At 35.8% G+C, this 16827-nt stretch overlaps 1 protein-coding gene across 2 annotated transcripts; it reads right to left on the reverse strand.

Annotated features, from left to right (window-relative positions):
• Positions 1–429: 429 nt before the first annotated feature.
• LOC116109103 (probable protein phosphatase 2C BIPP2C1) lies at positions 430–11473 on the reverse strand. Of its 2 annotated transcripts, XM_031395347.1 has the most exons (11): positions 11124–11473; positions 10199–11001; positions 8596–8615; positions 8515–8556; positions 7894–7960; positions 7600–7687; positions 6148–6317; positions 1669–1812; positions 1234–1362; positions 751–926; positions 430–654 (listed from the first exon to the last, which is right to left on the reverse strand). In XM_031395347.1, coding segments are annotated over exons 1-11 (1878 nt in total). In that variant the 5' UTR covers positions 11362–11473; the 3' UTR covers positions 430–653. The 2 variants fall into 2 exon arrangements, with proteins under 2 accessions (XP_031251207.1, XP_031251208.1); XM_031395348.1 differs by lacking the exon at positions 1669–1812.
• Between the last annotated feature and the right edge of the window lie 5354 nt (positions 11474–16827).

A 16827-nucleotide genomic window follows, 5' to 3' on the forward strand; every position in this document is an offset into this window, starting at 1 on the left:
GAATTGCACATCAAAATTGAAGAAAAGCAAAAATGATTTGAAATTATGAAGATGAAGAAAAGCAAAAGTGCAGATTTTCAAAGAAGAAATGAAAGAATCCAAGATTTGAAGATGAAGAATAATGATTTGGGAAGTTAGGGATTTTAATTTTGTGACCCAGGTTTGGCACTGAACCGGCTGAACCGGCAGGTCACTATAGTACCACCAATTCAATCGCAGTCCAAACTGAGTTAAATGTAAAAGCAGGTTTCAGGGGGTGCCCAGCCTAATGAAGACTTCTCAGTTCGACCGGTCAAACCAGCCAAGCCAGACCCGGTTTTAAAACATTGCTTGAATGTGAAGTTTGCTTAGCAAGGAGTAATCTGTAATGTATGACTTAAAATTTGTTAAATCCAAGTGCTCTGCCAACGCATATTTATCTTGCCAAGATATAAAGAGACAGCTTATATACAAAAAGCAGAAATATGATTTTAGACGACCACTAATTCCCAATTAAACACATATTAGAATAAGCGAAAAAATGGCTGACGATCTTGTTAACTTATATGACCTAAATACCATAGCGAATCTAAGCCAACCCAAGGAGATAATACAGCCAATTTTCTCATTATTAGCATTAGCAAAGAATTAACAACCTTTTCCATCCCAAGTCACCTGAAAACAAAGAGAAAAGCAAGTTTAATTAAATATCAACAGAAAAACAGAGAAAACTATCTGCATTCACAGGTTGAAAAAATAAATAATACTTACTATAAGTGAGAAGTAGATCTCTTTTCCACCAACGATACTATAACAGTCACGTCATCGAGCTTGCCACTGTTGTATCCAACATATCCAGCTGCTTGAGCTGCATTAGCAAATGGACTCCTTGCAGATTCAGACTGACCAACTTCTTGAGCTCTCATGGCCAAGGATTCTGCTATTTCCTGAAAAATACATTCAAATATGATGACAAACTAATAGTGCAATGACTATAAGAACTGAAGTGACAATTATTCTTCAACCAAGCTTAACTGATCATTATCTCCCGTAAGAGATTAATTTATGCATATTTCGATTTTTGGGTAGTTGACAGAGAAGATTGAGCATACTAAGTTACTCTTGGAATAAAAATGTATTGAAGCTGCACATGTCACAATTTTAAAACTTCCTAAAATTTTCTTAAGACCATTTTAATTACCGTCTGGGAGAAACTTTGGAAAGATTAAATTACATAGAGTTGGGACTAAGCACCTGAGCTTTAAAACCATCTTGCAGAGACCTGGAGACAATAAGTGCTATTTCTTGCTCAAATAGATTGTCAAAAAGCCCATCACTACCAGTCACGACTACATCACCCTCAATCAAATCAATTTTGTGCACCTGAAAAAGCAAACAAAAAAAGGTTTTTTGTATTATTAAAACTCTCTTACACACACAAAGATGCACACATAAATTTTGAACCCTTGGTGTTGTGCTTCATATCATTCCAATTATATTGGATGTCCCCAAAGAGACTGATCTTGTCCTTTGTAATGTAAAACCAAAAATCCAACAAAATATGAAGAGTTGATTAATTAATTAGCATGGCAGTGCTCCTATAACTTCTCTGGGAGAAGGGAGAAGACAATTATAACATATTTTAACTTACGAAAGTTCTGATTCAAAAACAATATCAATGCATCTTACCTCAACAAGTTTTGAGGGATCATCACCTCTCTCAATCAGTAACGGAAAGTTAAACTCATGAACCATCGGAAAAGACCTCTTAAAGACAGTACCATGTCTTATAATTACAAATCCTGAGTCACCAATATTAGCCACATGGAAAGCCTGTGAACAAATATATTAGTCTAAGGCAAGAGTCTGAGCACTATATTCAAATCCAGTGTTTTAAAAATATTCAATTATTAAATTGTTTAATTTTTGGAAAAAAATCTAGAGCCATGTCATAATATAAGTTTGATTTTAGCAATCAACATTTAATTTGACACAATTGATTCCTGTGTAACTGTTTATTGTATTTGATCTATCCAATATTCTCACCTCAAGGTTATAGAAGTCTATGTATTTGCTAAATAATAACATGTTTAAATCATGTTGTTTCTAAACCTTATTAGTTACATGACACAGTATGTTTATAATTATTTGTGTAAACAAATGATAGTGAATATTATTTATAAAGCATGACAAGATGTTATCTGTTTTTATTCTCTCGTACTCTTTGAGAAATATTTGTAGGTAATCTATTTATAAACCATTCGCAACAGAAAAGGTTATAAGAGAATATGTTGACCAAAGCCTTATTATACATTTTAAGCCATTCCTTTCCCTCTCTAGAAATGCCTGAAGCCTTCAAAATTCTAAATTAAACAACCCTTTTTCCTCTTTCTTTACTTATGAAGTGGAGTGGGGATCTGATAGAACCCCAGGACAACCACTCAACCACGCAACACAGTAAGCCAAAAAGACACAGCCAAACTCAAGAATTATATCCAATGCAAAACTGGGTTGATTCTATTTGATATTGATTAAGAAATAAAGGACAGTTTACAGAGCAGTGCTCCACTACAATGAAATGAAAATGAGTAATAGATGGTCCCAACAGTTCGAGGAGTTGGGGACCTCCTTGATTCACTATTGATAATAATCTGCCTTTTTAACAAATGGCTCTCCCTTTTTATACATAAATCACCTACTAGAATTATTCCCTTCTAACTAATTGGTTCTTCACATGGCACATGCCTCAAGCCATCCTTCACTAACGCATGCCTCTTCAATTCAGTTAATGGCCTTTTACCCTTATGCCCTCTGTGTTGGTAAACCTTCTTGATGGGAGGTCTATAAATCCCCCCTTGTCCCCAAGGTGGAAGTGAGGGAATTGAAGCTTGATGATATCTGTCAGCTCCCAGGTGGCTTCAAATGGGGCTAAGTCTTTCCACTTAATGAGGACTTCCTGAGAGCCATTCACCAATGTGCGGACTGCCAAAACAGATTCCGGTTGTACCTACAACTCCATGTCCCCGGTGAGACATGAGGGTAGAGGTTGGATGGGAACCGAGCTGTGCAACTTGTGCTTCAGCTGGGATACGTGAAAGACGGGATGTTTTTTGGCTGTTGGAGGCAGTGCCGATTTGTATGCAACCTGTCCAGTTTAGAAAAGACTACAGCACCTGCCAACTCATCTAGCAGCTCATCAATGGAAGGTATAGGAAATTTGTCGAGTATGGTTATGTTGTTAAGGGCATGGTAATCAACACAAAAACGCCAGCTGTTGTCTTTCTTCTTAACCAACAACAGCGGACTTGCAAAAGGACTAGTACTCGGTTGGATTATTCCCGACACCATCATCTCTCCCACCAACCTTTCTATCTCATTCTTTTGGGCATGGGAGTATTTGTAAGGACGTATGTTAGGGGGTTTGGATTGATTTTGGAGAGTTATGGCATGGTTAGTTGGTCTCTTGGGGGGTAAACAGTGGTGTTGTTCAAACAAATGGTGGAACTCTTTAAGTAGGGTAGCAACTCCAGGTTCCATAGGTTCAATCTTCTCCTCTCCTTTCCTTTCGATAGAGCAAAATTCTACCAAATACCCTGCTCCCTCACTCTGCAGTGTCTTGAGCATTGCTTTAAGAGAGACTACAGTCTTAACTAAGGAGGGATCACCTTACAACACAATTTTCTTCTCGTTACTGTCGAACGCCATGGTCAGGTTTTTCCAGTTAGAGCACACACCCCCCAACGTGCTCAACCAAGATATCCCCAACACCACATCAGCTCCTCCTAAATCAAAGGGGAAAATCTTATGTAAACTCAACCTCCTGAATCCGTATACTCAAATTTTTGCAAATCCCTTCTCCTCTGACTATGAAACCATTCCCTATCATCACTCCAAATTGTTTTCCCTTCTCAATGTTCAGGCCTAGCTTCCGCACTAATTCATTTTAAGATGAAATTGTGGGATGCCCCACTATCCACCAACACAATTACTATCTCATCTCCAATCGACCCCCTGAGCTTCAGAGTTTTGTCCATCGTCATCCCTACAATAGAGTTCATCAACAAAGCCAAGGGGTTACCTGCCATGTTGACGTCATCGTCAGCTTCAGAGTTAGGTTCTTCCTTTTCCGGTGCCTCATCATCGGTGACTAACAAAATCTACAGTGACCTCGCTTTACACCGATGAGTGGGATTGTACTTTTCGTCACATCTAAAACACGGCCCACGCTCCTTCTTGCTCTAAATGAATCTCGTCGTCAGTCATACGCCGAAATCCCTCTCTGCGAAATCCTGGCATGGTTGTATTAGTGGTTCTCTCTCGTCGTTCACCTATTCTGTTTGAAGTGAAGGATGAATTGTGTGAAAAAGGGTTGGAGCTCCATGCGTTTGTGCACCATGTTTCCGGGTTGGGAGTGACCCGATTATAGTGCTCCATTTTATTAGTATGGGTTCTAAATGGTTTGGGCCTACTTTTTTCCAAGACCCAATTCTTCTCCTCTACTCTATGGGCTTGTTTAATGAGTGAAAAAAGTGTGGTTGGTTGGGCCAAACGCAATTCGGCCCGAATCTCTTCTTTTAGTCCATTGAGAAAAATACCCATCAACAATTCTTCCCCTACCTCGCGCAAGGGAGCAGAATGTTCTTCAAAATTTTTCCTAAACTCTGTTACTATTCCAGTTTGCTTTAATGCTACTAGTGCTTCATATGCCGAGCCTTTGAAGGATGGACAAAATCTTGCCACCACAGCAGCCTTAAAGGCTTCCCATGAACTGATTGGTGCCCTTGATTCAACCCACTAATACCAATTCAGTGCACGCCCCTCCATACAAACCGCAGCAGCTTCCACTTTTTCTCCCTCTGCATAACGATTGACTGAGAAATAGCAATCTGCTCTGAAGGTCCATCCGTAGGGATCCTCCCCATTAAACACTGGTAACTCTAATTTTTTACTCTTCCTCTCCTCCTTAGAGTTCTCGGTTTCTTTACTCCGATCAATTCCTCCATTGTCACCGCTATTTGAGCTCTCCCCAAGATTTGTTTTGCCCCGATCGCGACTAGTATTGGCCTCCTTCTCCTCCTTCAACCTCATCTATTCCCGCAGCTCAAAGAGATATCCCTTGATGCTTCCTAACTCTTCCTTCATCCCTCCTAGCTCCTTCTCCATATTACCCATTTCCTTCTCCAATCCCTCAACCTTCTGTTTCATTCTCGATTTAGTCATTACCCACACAAGGCTCTGATACCAATTGATAGAACCCCAGGACAACCACTCAACCACGTAACACAGAAAGCCAAAAAGACATAGCCAAACTCAAGAATTATATCCAATGCAAAACTGGGTTGATTCTATTTGATATTGATTAAGAAATAAAGGACAGTTTACAGAGCAGTGCTCCACTACAATGAAATGAAAATGAGTAACAGATAGTCCCAACAGTTCAAGGAGCTGGGGATCTCCTTGATTCACTATTGATAATAATCTGCCTTTTTAACAAATGGCTCTCCCTTTTTATACATAAATCAACCAACAGAATTATTCCCTTCTAATTAATTGGTTCTTCACACGCCACATGCCTCAAGCCATCGTCCACTAACGCATGCCTCTTCAATTCAGTTAATGGCCTTTTACCCTTGTGCCCTCTATGTTGGTAAACCTTCTTGATGGGGGGTCTATCAGGATCCATTGGATTACATCAAAATAGGGTATTTGTTTCTTGACATTAAACCAAATGTTATTATCATTTCATCAAAAAATTAATTAATTATTTTATTATTATTATACAGATTCTTTCTTTGTTTTGGTGTAATTTTTTCCTTCAACTTTTGAGGAATAGATCACCATTCTTAAGGGTGCATTTCTGTTTCCCAATTTTAGGTTTAGGCCACTATAAATAATGTCTTATTTTGTTTACAGTTACAGACATTGATATTGGATAATTATTGAAAGAAATGAAAATTATCCCTCGACATATTTGTTGTCTCCCTTTCTAATTCTTTATATCTGTTTCTCCTCTCTTCTCTCCCTTTCCAACCATTTTTCTTAATCCTACACCAATTAAGTTTATACAAGGAAATAAAATTAGAATAAGATTTCTCGCAATAAATAATATAAACTTGCTTTAACAATGTAGAGAAGACCAAAAGCATTCTAGTTTTACCAATAAAATACCTGACCGTCAAAGTAAGCGACCAAAACTGTAGTAGATCCAGGAGATCGTGTTTCCGCAGCACTTCTGGTAAGAACTTCAACTGGATCAGTTATTGAAGTGTTTTGGATTTCTGATACAATCTTTTCACAATTTTCCATGAGCTCTTGAGCATACAACCCAGCTTTGATTCCTGAAGAACAACGAGCACTTATCACTTAAGTTGCTTAAACATAAAATAATTTTTCTGTAGGCTTCTAAGTCCACATACACACAGCATGTGTGTTAAGAGCATATGAATCAATTGAGAGCGTGTTAAGAGTATTACTAGTTGACCTTAAATAGGCTTGCTAGAATATTTTACGTTAGGATATTAATGAGTACTATTGTGTATAATTATATTTATGGGTGATGAATAACTGACACATGATCAAACACTAATTACAAGAAATAGTTGCTTTTATTGTAGGGTATCACTAGTCATATAAACTATAAACGCATAATGTGGTACATTCTTATACAGTGATAATATATCAAGATTACATAAATTGAAAAGGAGAAAATAAATTGAGATGAAGTTTATAATTATAGAAAAATGATATAAAATTTCTTAATTGGAAACTTCAAATGAATTTCCTGTTGTTATAATTTCAGTCTTCAAGTTTGACTATTATAAGAGTTTTACAAAATAGAAAGAGGAAGTTAGCAAACAAGAAAAAGTCATAGAATATGTTTCCTATTTTGTGAGTTAAAATTGAGAAAAATTACAAGGAATATACTATTAATTTTTATTGTATGGAAAAACTGGAGAAGAGAAAAATGAGAAAGAAGAATAAAATTTCTGAATTATAAGCTGGACTTTTATTCCTTCATGAAATGATATTTCTTTTATTCATTTAAGGTAATAAATCAATCTTATTTGTAAGTTTTGAAATTCAACTTATGTCAACTTTGATATATATCTAAAAATAAAATTAATACATGAAAAATTCCATGTAATTAACTAAATCATGTCACTGTTAACTGAAACGTGTATGTGTGTTTTGGGGACGGGGGTTTGGGTTGGGGTTGAGGTTGGGCATTTTTTGAGAAAAACATTATCACTTTTACATGTTTTAAGTTAATTCTTAATATATCTCAGGTAACCACTCCACCCCAGGCCTAAGAGTGGTTCTGCCAATGATATATAACTAAACAACAGTCCATTTCTTTCTTCTGTTTCTGCTCTCACTTATTCCTTTAGTTGATTTAATTAGGTTTCCATAATAAAAATTGAAAAACAAGAAAAGAATATAAATTAACTGTTATTTCTAAAATTTTCATGCAAACAAAATTGGCATCATTGTAAAGGGCCAGATAAAAGAAGAATAATTACCAATACAGATTTACTTTATTTCCAGCCACTGTCTAGGACTATATATCAAATGACTTATTCTGATTCCACATTCTGAATGAAATAGGATATTGGAAGATACCTTTAAATGACCACTGACCAACTCCATCGGCAATGCCTAGCCAGTTCTGGCAAGCTACAAAATAAGCATCGCGCCCACCTGTCAATGCCTGGAAATTATTAATATTTGAATTATTTACCCTTACCAACTCCAAAGCTTAACAAGTAATTTTAACAACTGAAATCAATTTAATCTTGCCACCAACCTATTTTCAATCAGAATTCTAAAGAGAAAATTCTCTAAACATTATCTGAAAACTAATCATTAATTTTTGCAAATTGAATAAGTTGGCTTTGACAAATCATTTTGCATTACCTTATTAGGATGTTGCAATAAAGCAGCACCAGAAGATAAATAAAGATCAGCTGTTCGCATTTCCTTCCTGTTTGAAAATAAGCAAACGAACATAAGAATTAGAAGACAGATAAGTTTTAATTCAAGTTTAATACGATAAATAATTTTGTTGGTCTTCTATATTATACCCTAGCATTTCCAAGAAGGCTAAAAGCTGGTTACTTTGAGAGTTCATCCTTTAAGTTATCATTATGAAGAATAATACTACACATACAAACTTTATATACAAACTTAGACACACAAACAAACATAGCACAAAATGAGTGAAAGAGTAGATAACAAAAGCCATCTCCATTGATGTTGAATAATGAAATGAAAGATGTGGCTACAAAAGAGTAATTTCACATATAACGAAAGGTGTTTTTAATTACACTGAACGCATTCTCAAGACTTCAGACAAAATCGAATTTCCAATATTCTGTATTCATTCTTTGAAAGCAAAAACATAAATAACATTATCAATGACCCCTTAATTTCTTATTTTCAATTTTTGCATGTATTTTGTCACAACAGAAAGTGAAAATAGAACTGAAGAGCTCCTAATATATCTTGGAGGGGAAAGAATAGAAGAAAATAGCTCACCTCTTTGAAGTAGGTTCAACTGATTGGAATTCCACAGCATCGGAAATTGACACCTCTGTAGTATTAACACTTGGGGCATCGTCCTCAGTTATTTTTTCTTCCTAATTGAGAAATGAAAATGGTCATCTAACAAATACTGTATATTGGTAATTTTAGAATAAGAAAAGAAGTGCTCTGACTTAAGCCATAGAAAAGCTGACATACCAGATGAACAAACTTTTAGAATTGGTAATATCTTGCAGTTCTAAATGAAACAACCATAGATTCAGAAAGTACAAAAGAAAAAAAAAATGACAATAATAATTACTAAGCACTAAATATGCAACCATTAAAATCAAGAGAAGGAAAGATAAAAACATGTAGGTACAGCACTAAATCAATCCAGCGTGGAGCAACTGAAGATTGGCATCAACCTTTTTGCATAGAAAGAGATAAGAGTCAATAACTAAACAGGGTTGGCCTATCATCTAGAAATCCTGAAAGAAAAATGTGACATATGGTTATGAAACATGAAAAAGAAAAATAATTCCTAGTAAGGATAAACCAGATTACCAATTTTTTCAACACAAAACAATAGATAAAAGTTCTGGTTGTAACACAAAAGATATTACTTCAAGAAAACAAGAAGATGATCTCATGACAACTACAATCCAGGTTTTAACCCAAATAAAACTTCATTCACTGAACTACAAATGATTTCAAAATCAAAAGAGCTTGCTTCCATGGGAAAACTCTCATGGCAGTTGCAATGAGCACTCGGCTCCACCACATTGTGTTTCTGAAACCAAGGAAACCCATCTACCAAATTTTCAAATAAAAATCCACTAACTATATTTGGCCGTTCAAGGATTTCACAATAATTGGTTGACTAAAGTTATAAAGCATTAATAAAATTAACTCAACCTGCAAGGACATTCATTCTATTCTATTTCTATAACATTTTATGAGGTCTATCCTAAAATTCATTGTTTATTGACAAAGTGCAAGCATCTGATGATAAAGAATAGAGCATGTAGTTATTTAAGGAAGTTTACTATGTCAGAAATATATACTTACTTGATTTGGTTAGAATTAAATTTCGAAAATTGAATTTTCCTATTTGAGTAGGTTTTATTTTATTAGTTGGAAGTATTTTTCTATTTTATCACGGTACTACTCACCCTTGTTTGGCTTATTGATCAGGTTTAAAGCAAATGCATAACCCATATCCTGCTTTGCCATCTTAAGGAGATTTCAATTAGTTCTCTCAAGACATTCATTAATCAGTTGTAGTTCATGCTTCAACACTACGAAATCTGATTGCATCTTTAAAAGAAATAAGACCAGCTGCTGTGGGTCATATTCATATAAAAGAAAGGAAGTTCGTCTGCCCCAGAAGATTTTTAACACATGATGTTCAGAACAAACTATTAACAAGAGATTAAATTCTGCAATTAAAACCCAAAGGAAGAATTCTAGAGAATCACATGATTCCATCAGCAGCGTTATGATTCTTTACTAGCCTAATATACAACAATTGATACAGTAAAGTGACATAGTTAAATAACCAAAGTTCCAGCCACAAGACTTATTAACTTTACTAAGATAATTAGCGAAGATGATGTAGTAAGATTACGATAGTCAACCATACAAACCAATAAAGCATAAATCTTAGTAGTTTAAATATAAATGAACCAAGACTAACCATTTTTGAAATCACACTTCTATGAGTGTCAACAGACTCATCCACTGGGCTATGAGTTATTGCATCATCAGGAATGGCATCTGCTTCCAAAGGAATTGACTTCGGCGTTTCTTCAATCACATGACCCTCAGCATCATCTTCACCAGAGACATAGTTACTCACTGTATCCACATTATCTTTCTTCACAGCGGTAGAGACTCGCACAATTTCTACACTCTGGCTCTGGCTCTCAGTTTTTTCGCTAATTCTATGAGCTGCATAACTATTTGATGGTTCTTTTTTTAATTCAGACCCGGAAGAAGAAAATTGCGTTGCTATTTCGCCAGAGACACTATCATGCAAAACTTCCAAAGAACTACCAACGTTTTCTACCCCCAATTTGGCATCGACAACAACCGTGCTAACTTGGTTATTATCATTTCTTTCAGAATCACCCTCAAATGCTCCGCTATTTTCTACTTTTACACTATGTTCAGAATTATGCTCAGACACAGTAACTGGACTTGAAATCTCACCATTCGCATTCCTACTAGAATCTCGGTCAGAATGTACATCAACATAGTCAGAAATATCGTTTTCACTATCATTGCGCGTGACTTGATCACGTGTTTCCGGTCGTCTCTTAAAATGATAAACGACATTTTCACTTACAATATCACCATTACAACATTCCTTTTCCAGATTCTCTACTTTACCTGATACTTTTTCTTCATCTTCTTCGTCAGCAGCCTCAGCTGGCGGTTTGTCTACTCGTACATTTCTTTTATGTCCAAACCGAAACAAAACGCTGCCGTCTGAACACTCTGTCCACAATAATATACAGACACATATTTAAAAAAAAAAAAAAAAAAGTTTTAAAGTACAAGAGAAAGCTTCAAATAGGGAATTAAAAAGTTATAATCTGCAATTGAGTAGCAGAGCATACCAGAAGAGGAAACGATATTAAAATCCGGCGAAGAAGAATTGTGATCAGAGCAGGAAATGGATTTAGAACGAAATCTTCGTTTGGGAGTAGAAACGATTACGAGTGGTTTTGGAGAATACATGAACATGTGTTGAGTTATTGGGAGAGCTCGAAAGCAATTGAAATTGATGCTGAGGCTGAGGCTGGTTGAGCGAGCTTCCAGCGAAGCACATAAGAAGAAATCACCACTCATGACCATAACATAGAAGAAGAAGAGAGAGATCAGCTGATAATTATATCAAGTATTCATGTCATTCAATTCAACACAGTTTGGATAATTCCAGTTGTTGGTTTCGTTGTTGTGACTCGAATACTGTATATCATACTATGTACTAGATAATTCTTGGAAGGTCACAAATACTCTTAGGTAGTATGGTTACGAGAATTTTATATTATCGAGGAATATTGTATTATTAGAAAGATAGATTATTAGGAAATCTTTAAAGAAAGGTTCTAAGAATGTTATATTATTAAGGAATATTGTATTACTAGAAAGATAGATTATTAGGAAATCTTTAAAGAAATATGTTTGGTCGGTTAGAATAAATTGATGGATATCTTATAATAATATGTTTGGTTGAGAGGATAAATGAGTGGGTATGTTATATGGATTACTAAATTGCCCTCATTTTAAAATAATAATATTATTTTATTCTATTATTTTTTAAATTATTTTTTAAATTATTTCTTTTAACCCCCCTATATTTGAAATTTTACCAAAATACCCCAACCATATATAACTTTAATTTGTAACAAAATCACCCCCACTCACCCCAAGCCACCCCCGGCAGCCGCCACCACCACCGAAAGCCGCTGTAATGGCGCACGACCAGCCGGATCTGGCTAGTCGTACGCCGATCAAGCCTAATCTGGCTAGATTTGGCCGTGAATATGGTCGTTTCATGGCTAGATCTGGCCGTTAATATGGCCATTTCACGGCCAAAGATGTGAATGTGAAAAGACCAGATCTTTGGCCGTGAAACGGCGACTGTTTCACGGCTAGATCTATGGCGTTTCACGGCCACATCTTTGACCGTGAAACGACCAGATCTGGTCGTTTCCGGCCATGGAGCATAAATCCATGGTCAAAAATTTCCTTATCAGCACACGACCGGCAAGATCCTGTCGGTCTTGTGCCGATATGACGACTTTCGCCAGTGGCCAGCGGCAGAAGGTGGTCTTGGATGATTGGGGGTATTTTGTTAACTTTTAAACTTTTTTGTGGCGGGAGTGTTTTAGCTAAGTTCTCAAATGTAGGGGGTCTGGGTTAATTGTTATTTGGTAGACATATGAGGGTAAATGTGTCCGGAATGATAAAATATTAAGGGCAAAATAGGGTAAAAATTATGATTACCTCGGTAATCTAACATTAACACCCCCTGGGAAGATAATCTGATTACCCCCAATATTACCAATAGTAACCACTATTTGCAATAAAATATTACTGTAATATTATATTACTTGACAACCAAACGAGAGAATCTTAAAAATTAAACAAAGATTACAGGATTTATCCTATTTCACCTCGAACCAAACGCACCTTTAATACATTTTTGCATTTTTTTTAATTTATAATTTATTAAAAGAATATCTTTAATAAATAAAGTAACTTTTTTTTATAATTTTATTCCTTCTTAATTCAATAAAAAAAAAAAAAAAAATTTCTTGATCACATCTTTCGATAGCTTTCTAAACGACATTTCTGTAAATCTTTTATTTTCTTAGTTCCATGTATCACCAAAGTATTTCAAATTTTGAGACCCCTTTGTTTCACAATTTTTCACTACTCTATTCCCTATTCTATCCAAAACAGCAGTGTTACAGACACCGGAAATGGATACCAAAATTTGCACCGAAACACGTGGCCCTGACTCGGACGTCGTCACGTAGGACACAATAGAAGACTTTTGTAAATGGACGACCATCCAACATTTTTGGACAGCCATCCATATTTCGTGGACGACCATTCATTCAGGAATGGACGATAGTCCATAACAAATATTTAAAAATAAAATGGACCACCGTCCAAATACTAGGGACAAGCGTCCTTTTAATATAAACGGCCGTCCAAATAAGCACACTAGATCGACGTCTGTCCATCTAATGTGGACTAGCATCCATTTAGTGTTAAAATTTTTAAAAAATAAAATAAAATAAAAACATTAGATGGACACCAGTCCCTCTAGTATGAACGGTCGTCCATTTTATAGGGACGGCCGTCCACAATAGATGGACTGCCATCCATAAGAAATCCAAAATTTTGTTTTTAAAATAAAAACAAAAAATTAGATGGACGGCAGTCCATCTAGTGTGGACGGTCGTCCATAAGAAATCCAATTTTTTTTTTTAAAAATAAAAACAAAAAATTAGATGGACAGCCGTCCACATGAGATGGACTGCCGTCCATAGTATGTTAAAAATTTTAAAATTTCAGAAGCTTGACATTTTGTTTAGGGATTTAAAAACTTGCAGAAGAAACGCCGAAGAGCGCCGCCGTTGAAGCCACATTATCTGTCGCCGTTGAAGCCACAGTATCTGCCGCCGTTATTCACTTCTTCATCATCATTGTCTGGACTCCGACTGTGAGTATTTTCTTGTTTAAGATGATTTGAGAATTTTTTTACTTAATTTCTGATTCAATGAGGAAGAATTGAACAATTGCTCTATAATGATAAAATGTTCTGACATTGTGTTCACCGTGGTGCTTTATTGAGCCTATCACCTGAAAACTTGGCAATCTGTTACTTATGTTGATGCATTGTTGGGTATTTGTCTCGGTATTCTATTGTTTCACATAAAATGGGTGCTTCAGTAAGTGCTTTAGTGGCTGGTTGTTGTTGGTTTTTGTATGGTTCAGACAGTCTACCAGCCTTAATCATTTCATCCTAAAATGCAGAATACTTTCAGCCCTTCAGTACATGGCCGCTTCAGTTCAAATTTGAAGTTAGTATAACAAATTAGCAGTATATTTTTGTTTGTGCCGGCACCAACTTCACCCAAAACAGTGCACTAGATTATGGCTGTTAAATAAGCTAAAACTGAATCTGTTTTGAGCTTTTGAGCTCGTCCTTTTTCATTTAAAGCTTTTGAGCTTGTTGACAGCATCTGATGATCAAAATTATAGATGGCTTGATTATGCATCTCCTAGACTTCAGTTGATCATAGTTTTGATCTTTGTCCTCACTCTAGGCTTTCATTCTGTGCTCAAACATTTAGGCCTGCCAATCATGACTTCCCAGATCATTGTATGTTAAAATCTCAAGAATTTCATAAAATTATTTATTATTATTCTTTATTTGAGGTACGAATTTTCATTTCTTTATTTGTATCTTTTGCTAAACTAGGCTGGTGTATTGTTATCTTAAGCAGTGCTTCCAAAACAATGGTTGGATATTCTGATGTCAGAAGATAATGTTCAATTGCTTGGCACCTTAGGGGAGTTTGGCTATTCAATTTTTGTCTTTCTGAGTGGGGTGAAAATGGACATGAGCGTGGTAAGCAGAGTGGGAGCAAAGGCTTGTTATCTAGCTTTTATATCCATCTAGTGCCGATGATATATGTCGTGTCAAGCATAGTAATGTTGACCAACAACTGGAAAGAATTAAACAGCATCATGCATATTGCACCATTGTTTTATATGACATGCTTTCCAGTCATTCATTGCCTTCTCAGAGAATCTAAATCATTTCATCCTAAAAAGCAGAATACTTTCATCCTAAAACCATAAGGGTGTTTTATGAAGGCAGATTTATGTTTGGCAGAGTTGGTGATGTTGTTGTGCATGATTGGGACAGGGGGCTTATTGTGGGTTGTTGTGCATGTTTTGGTCTGATTTTCTTGTGATTGTTTTGTTAGTTATTTTTCTATTTTTCATTTTATTATTTGGAAAAACAGGAAATATATCACACTATGTTTTCTGGAAACAACTTGTGTGCATTGTTTCAATACAGAGATGAGGATTCCAACAAGTAGCTCTCATATACAAAGCCATGAGGGAATGGCTATCAAATTTTGTACATTTATAATGAAAAACATATATGCTGTCATAAGAAAGTTTGTATAACACCTCAATGTCTTATTCATGTTTTAGGTAAATCAATATATATTCCCTTTTGAGTGTTTGTAGGAGTTTTGACATGGGTGATCATGAGTGTTGTGTATGCCAAATTTTTGATAGAAGTGCCCTACAACTCATAAATTATACAACTTCTGCTGTTCGCTCATTACAGGTTGGGAATAAAGAAGACGTGTGAAATAAATAACAAGAAGTTGTTTGTGTCTGTTGTCATTATAACATGAAGTTGTTTGTCTTTTTTTAATATCTGCAGAATTACTTATGGATATGTTTTTTTTCAGGAAGTTGTTGGTTTAGAAGAGAGCAGAAAATGGTAAGAGGAAAAAACACAACAATTCCTCATGGAGGCACATTGTCATCTGGAGTCCAATTTCGAGAACATAAAAAGCAATACAAAGAGATGGTGAAAAGAGATATTTGTCTTGGAAGAAGTTTGGATTTAGGATTTATAACAAGTTTGGGTTTAGGTGATGAGATTAATGGTTGGATCCGTAATTTGAAATGGGACCAGTTGGTGAGTAGTAGATATAACGGATATAAGCATTTGATTTATGAGTTTTTTAGTAGTTTGGAAGTTGTGGAGATAGGTACTGATGATTTTCCGGCATATATAATGTTTTTTAGATTAAAGAATCAAAATTGTGTAGTGAGGCCACAGGACTTAACAATCTGGATAGGGATTGATTTTGAAGGTTTGTATAACGTATCCAAAACGTGGGATTCCAAACAAGCTTGGACGGATGTTTCTGGAATAGGGGTTTATCATCCACATAGGTGTAAATCTACAAAGTTAAAGAATTCTGCCATGAGAGTTTTTCACAGATTTCTTACATTCACATTTAATGGCAGGAAAGAGATAAATGGAAATGTGACAATCAAGGATTTATTGTTGATGGAAGTAGCAATTACAGGGAAGCAAGTAAATTTAGCAAAGTTATTGATTAAGAAGTTATGAGAGATTAAAGCAGAAAAATGAGACATTTATTGGGGGATGCTTGTTACGCTAATATGTGAGAAGTTGGGTTTTGAGATCACCCCTTCAGATGAAGCCAATAAAATAACATTTTCTACAAATAATTTGTTGGGGAATGTCACATTGTCTAAAATGGGTTTGATTAAAAAGAATGTGTCAGGAGAATGGTTGCTGATTAGGGATGAAATGGAGGAAGAGGCAACGGTTCAGGAAGGTGTCCCTGTTGCAGAAGGGGAAAATGAAGGATGAGTCTATGTGCGCAAAAGAACAAGAACGAGTATTGAACCTGGATCTTCTCAGAATGTAGAAGAAATGTCTTCTCATACCTTAGACGAAATAGTAAGCATATTTGATCGAATCGAAAGGTTTCAAGAAGAGAGTTTTTCACGTATTGAGAGGAAAATGCAAGCACAACAGGATCAGTTGCCAAGTGATTTCAACTCGTTCGCATCAAGAATAGAAGAAACGGTTGACATCCTTGGGGAACGCATGACAAAAATATCAACATGATGAAGAAATTGTCACCAGCCTTCTCCTCTTCCAGTCAACCTCCACCCCTACACTAGGATGAAGAACTTCTGAACAACCTCCACCTTCTCAACATCCTTGGGGAACAC

Source organism: Pistacia vera, unplaced genomic scaffold, assembly GCF_008641045.1.
Source record: "Pistacia vera cultivar Batoury unplaced genomic scaffold, PisVer_v2 Contig571, whole genome shotgun sequence".
NCBI classification, from domain to species: Eukaryota; Viridiplantae; Streptophyta; class Magnoliopsida; order Sapindales; family Anacardiaceae; genus Pistacia; species Pistacia vera.

Bases quoted from the DNA above. Each gene is read 5' to 3' on its own strand.
- LOC116109103 (XM_031395347.1), bottom strand. From the start codon at position 11,361: ATGGTCATGAGTGGTGATTTCTTCTTATGTGCTTCGCTGGAAGCTCGC. The intron at 11,002-11,123 runs GTATGCTCTGCT...TATTGTGGACAG, and splicing joins TAATATCGTTTCCTCTTCTG to AGTGTTCAGACGGCAGCGTT. The intron at 1,363-1,668 runs GTAAGATGCATT...TTGCTTTTTCAG, and splicing joins ATCCCTCAAAACTTGTTGAG to GTGCACAAAATTGATTTGAT.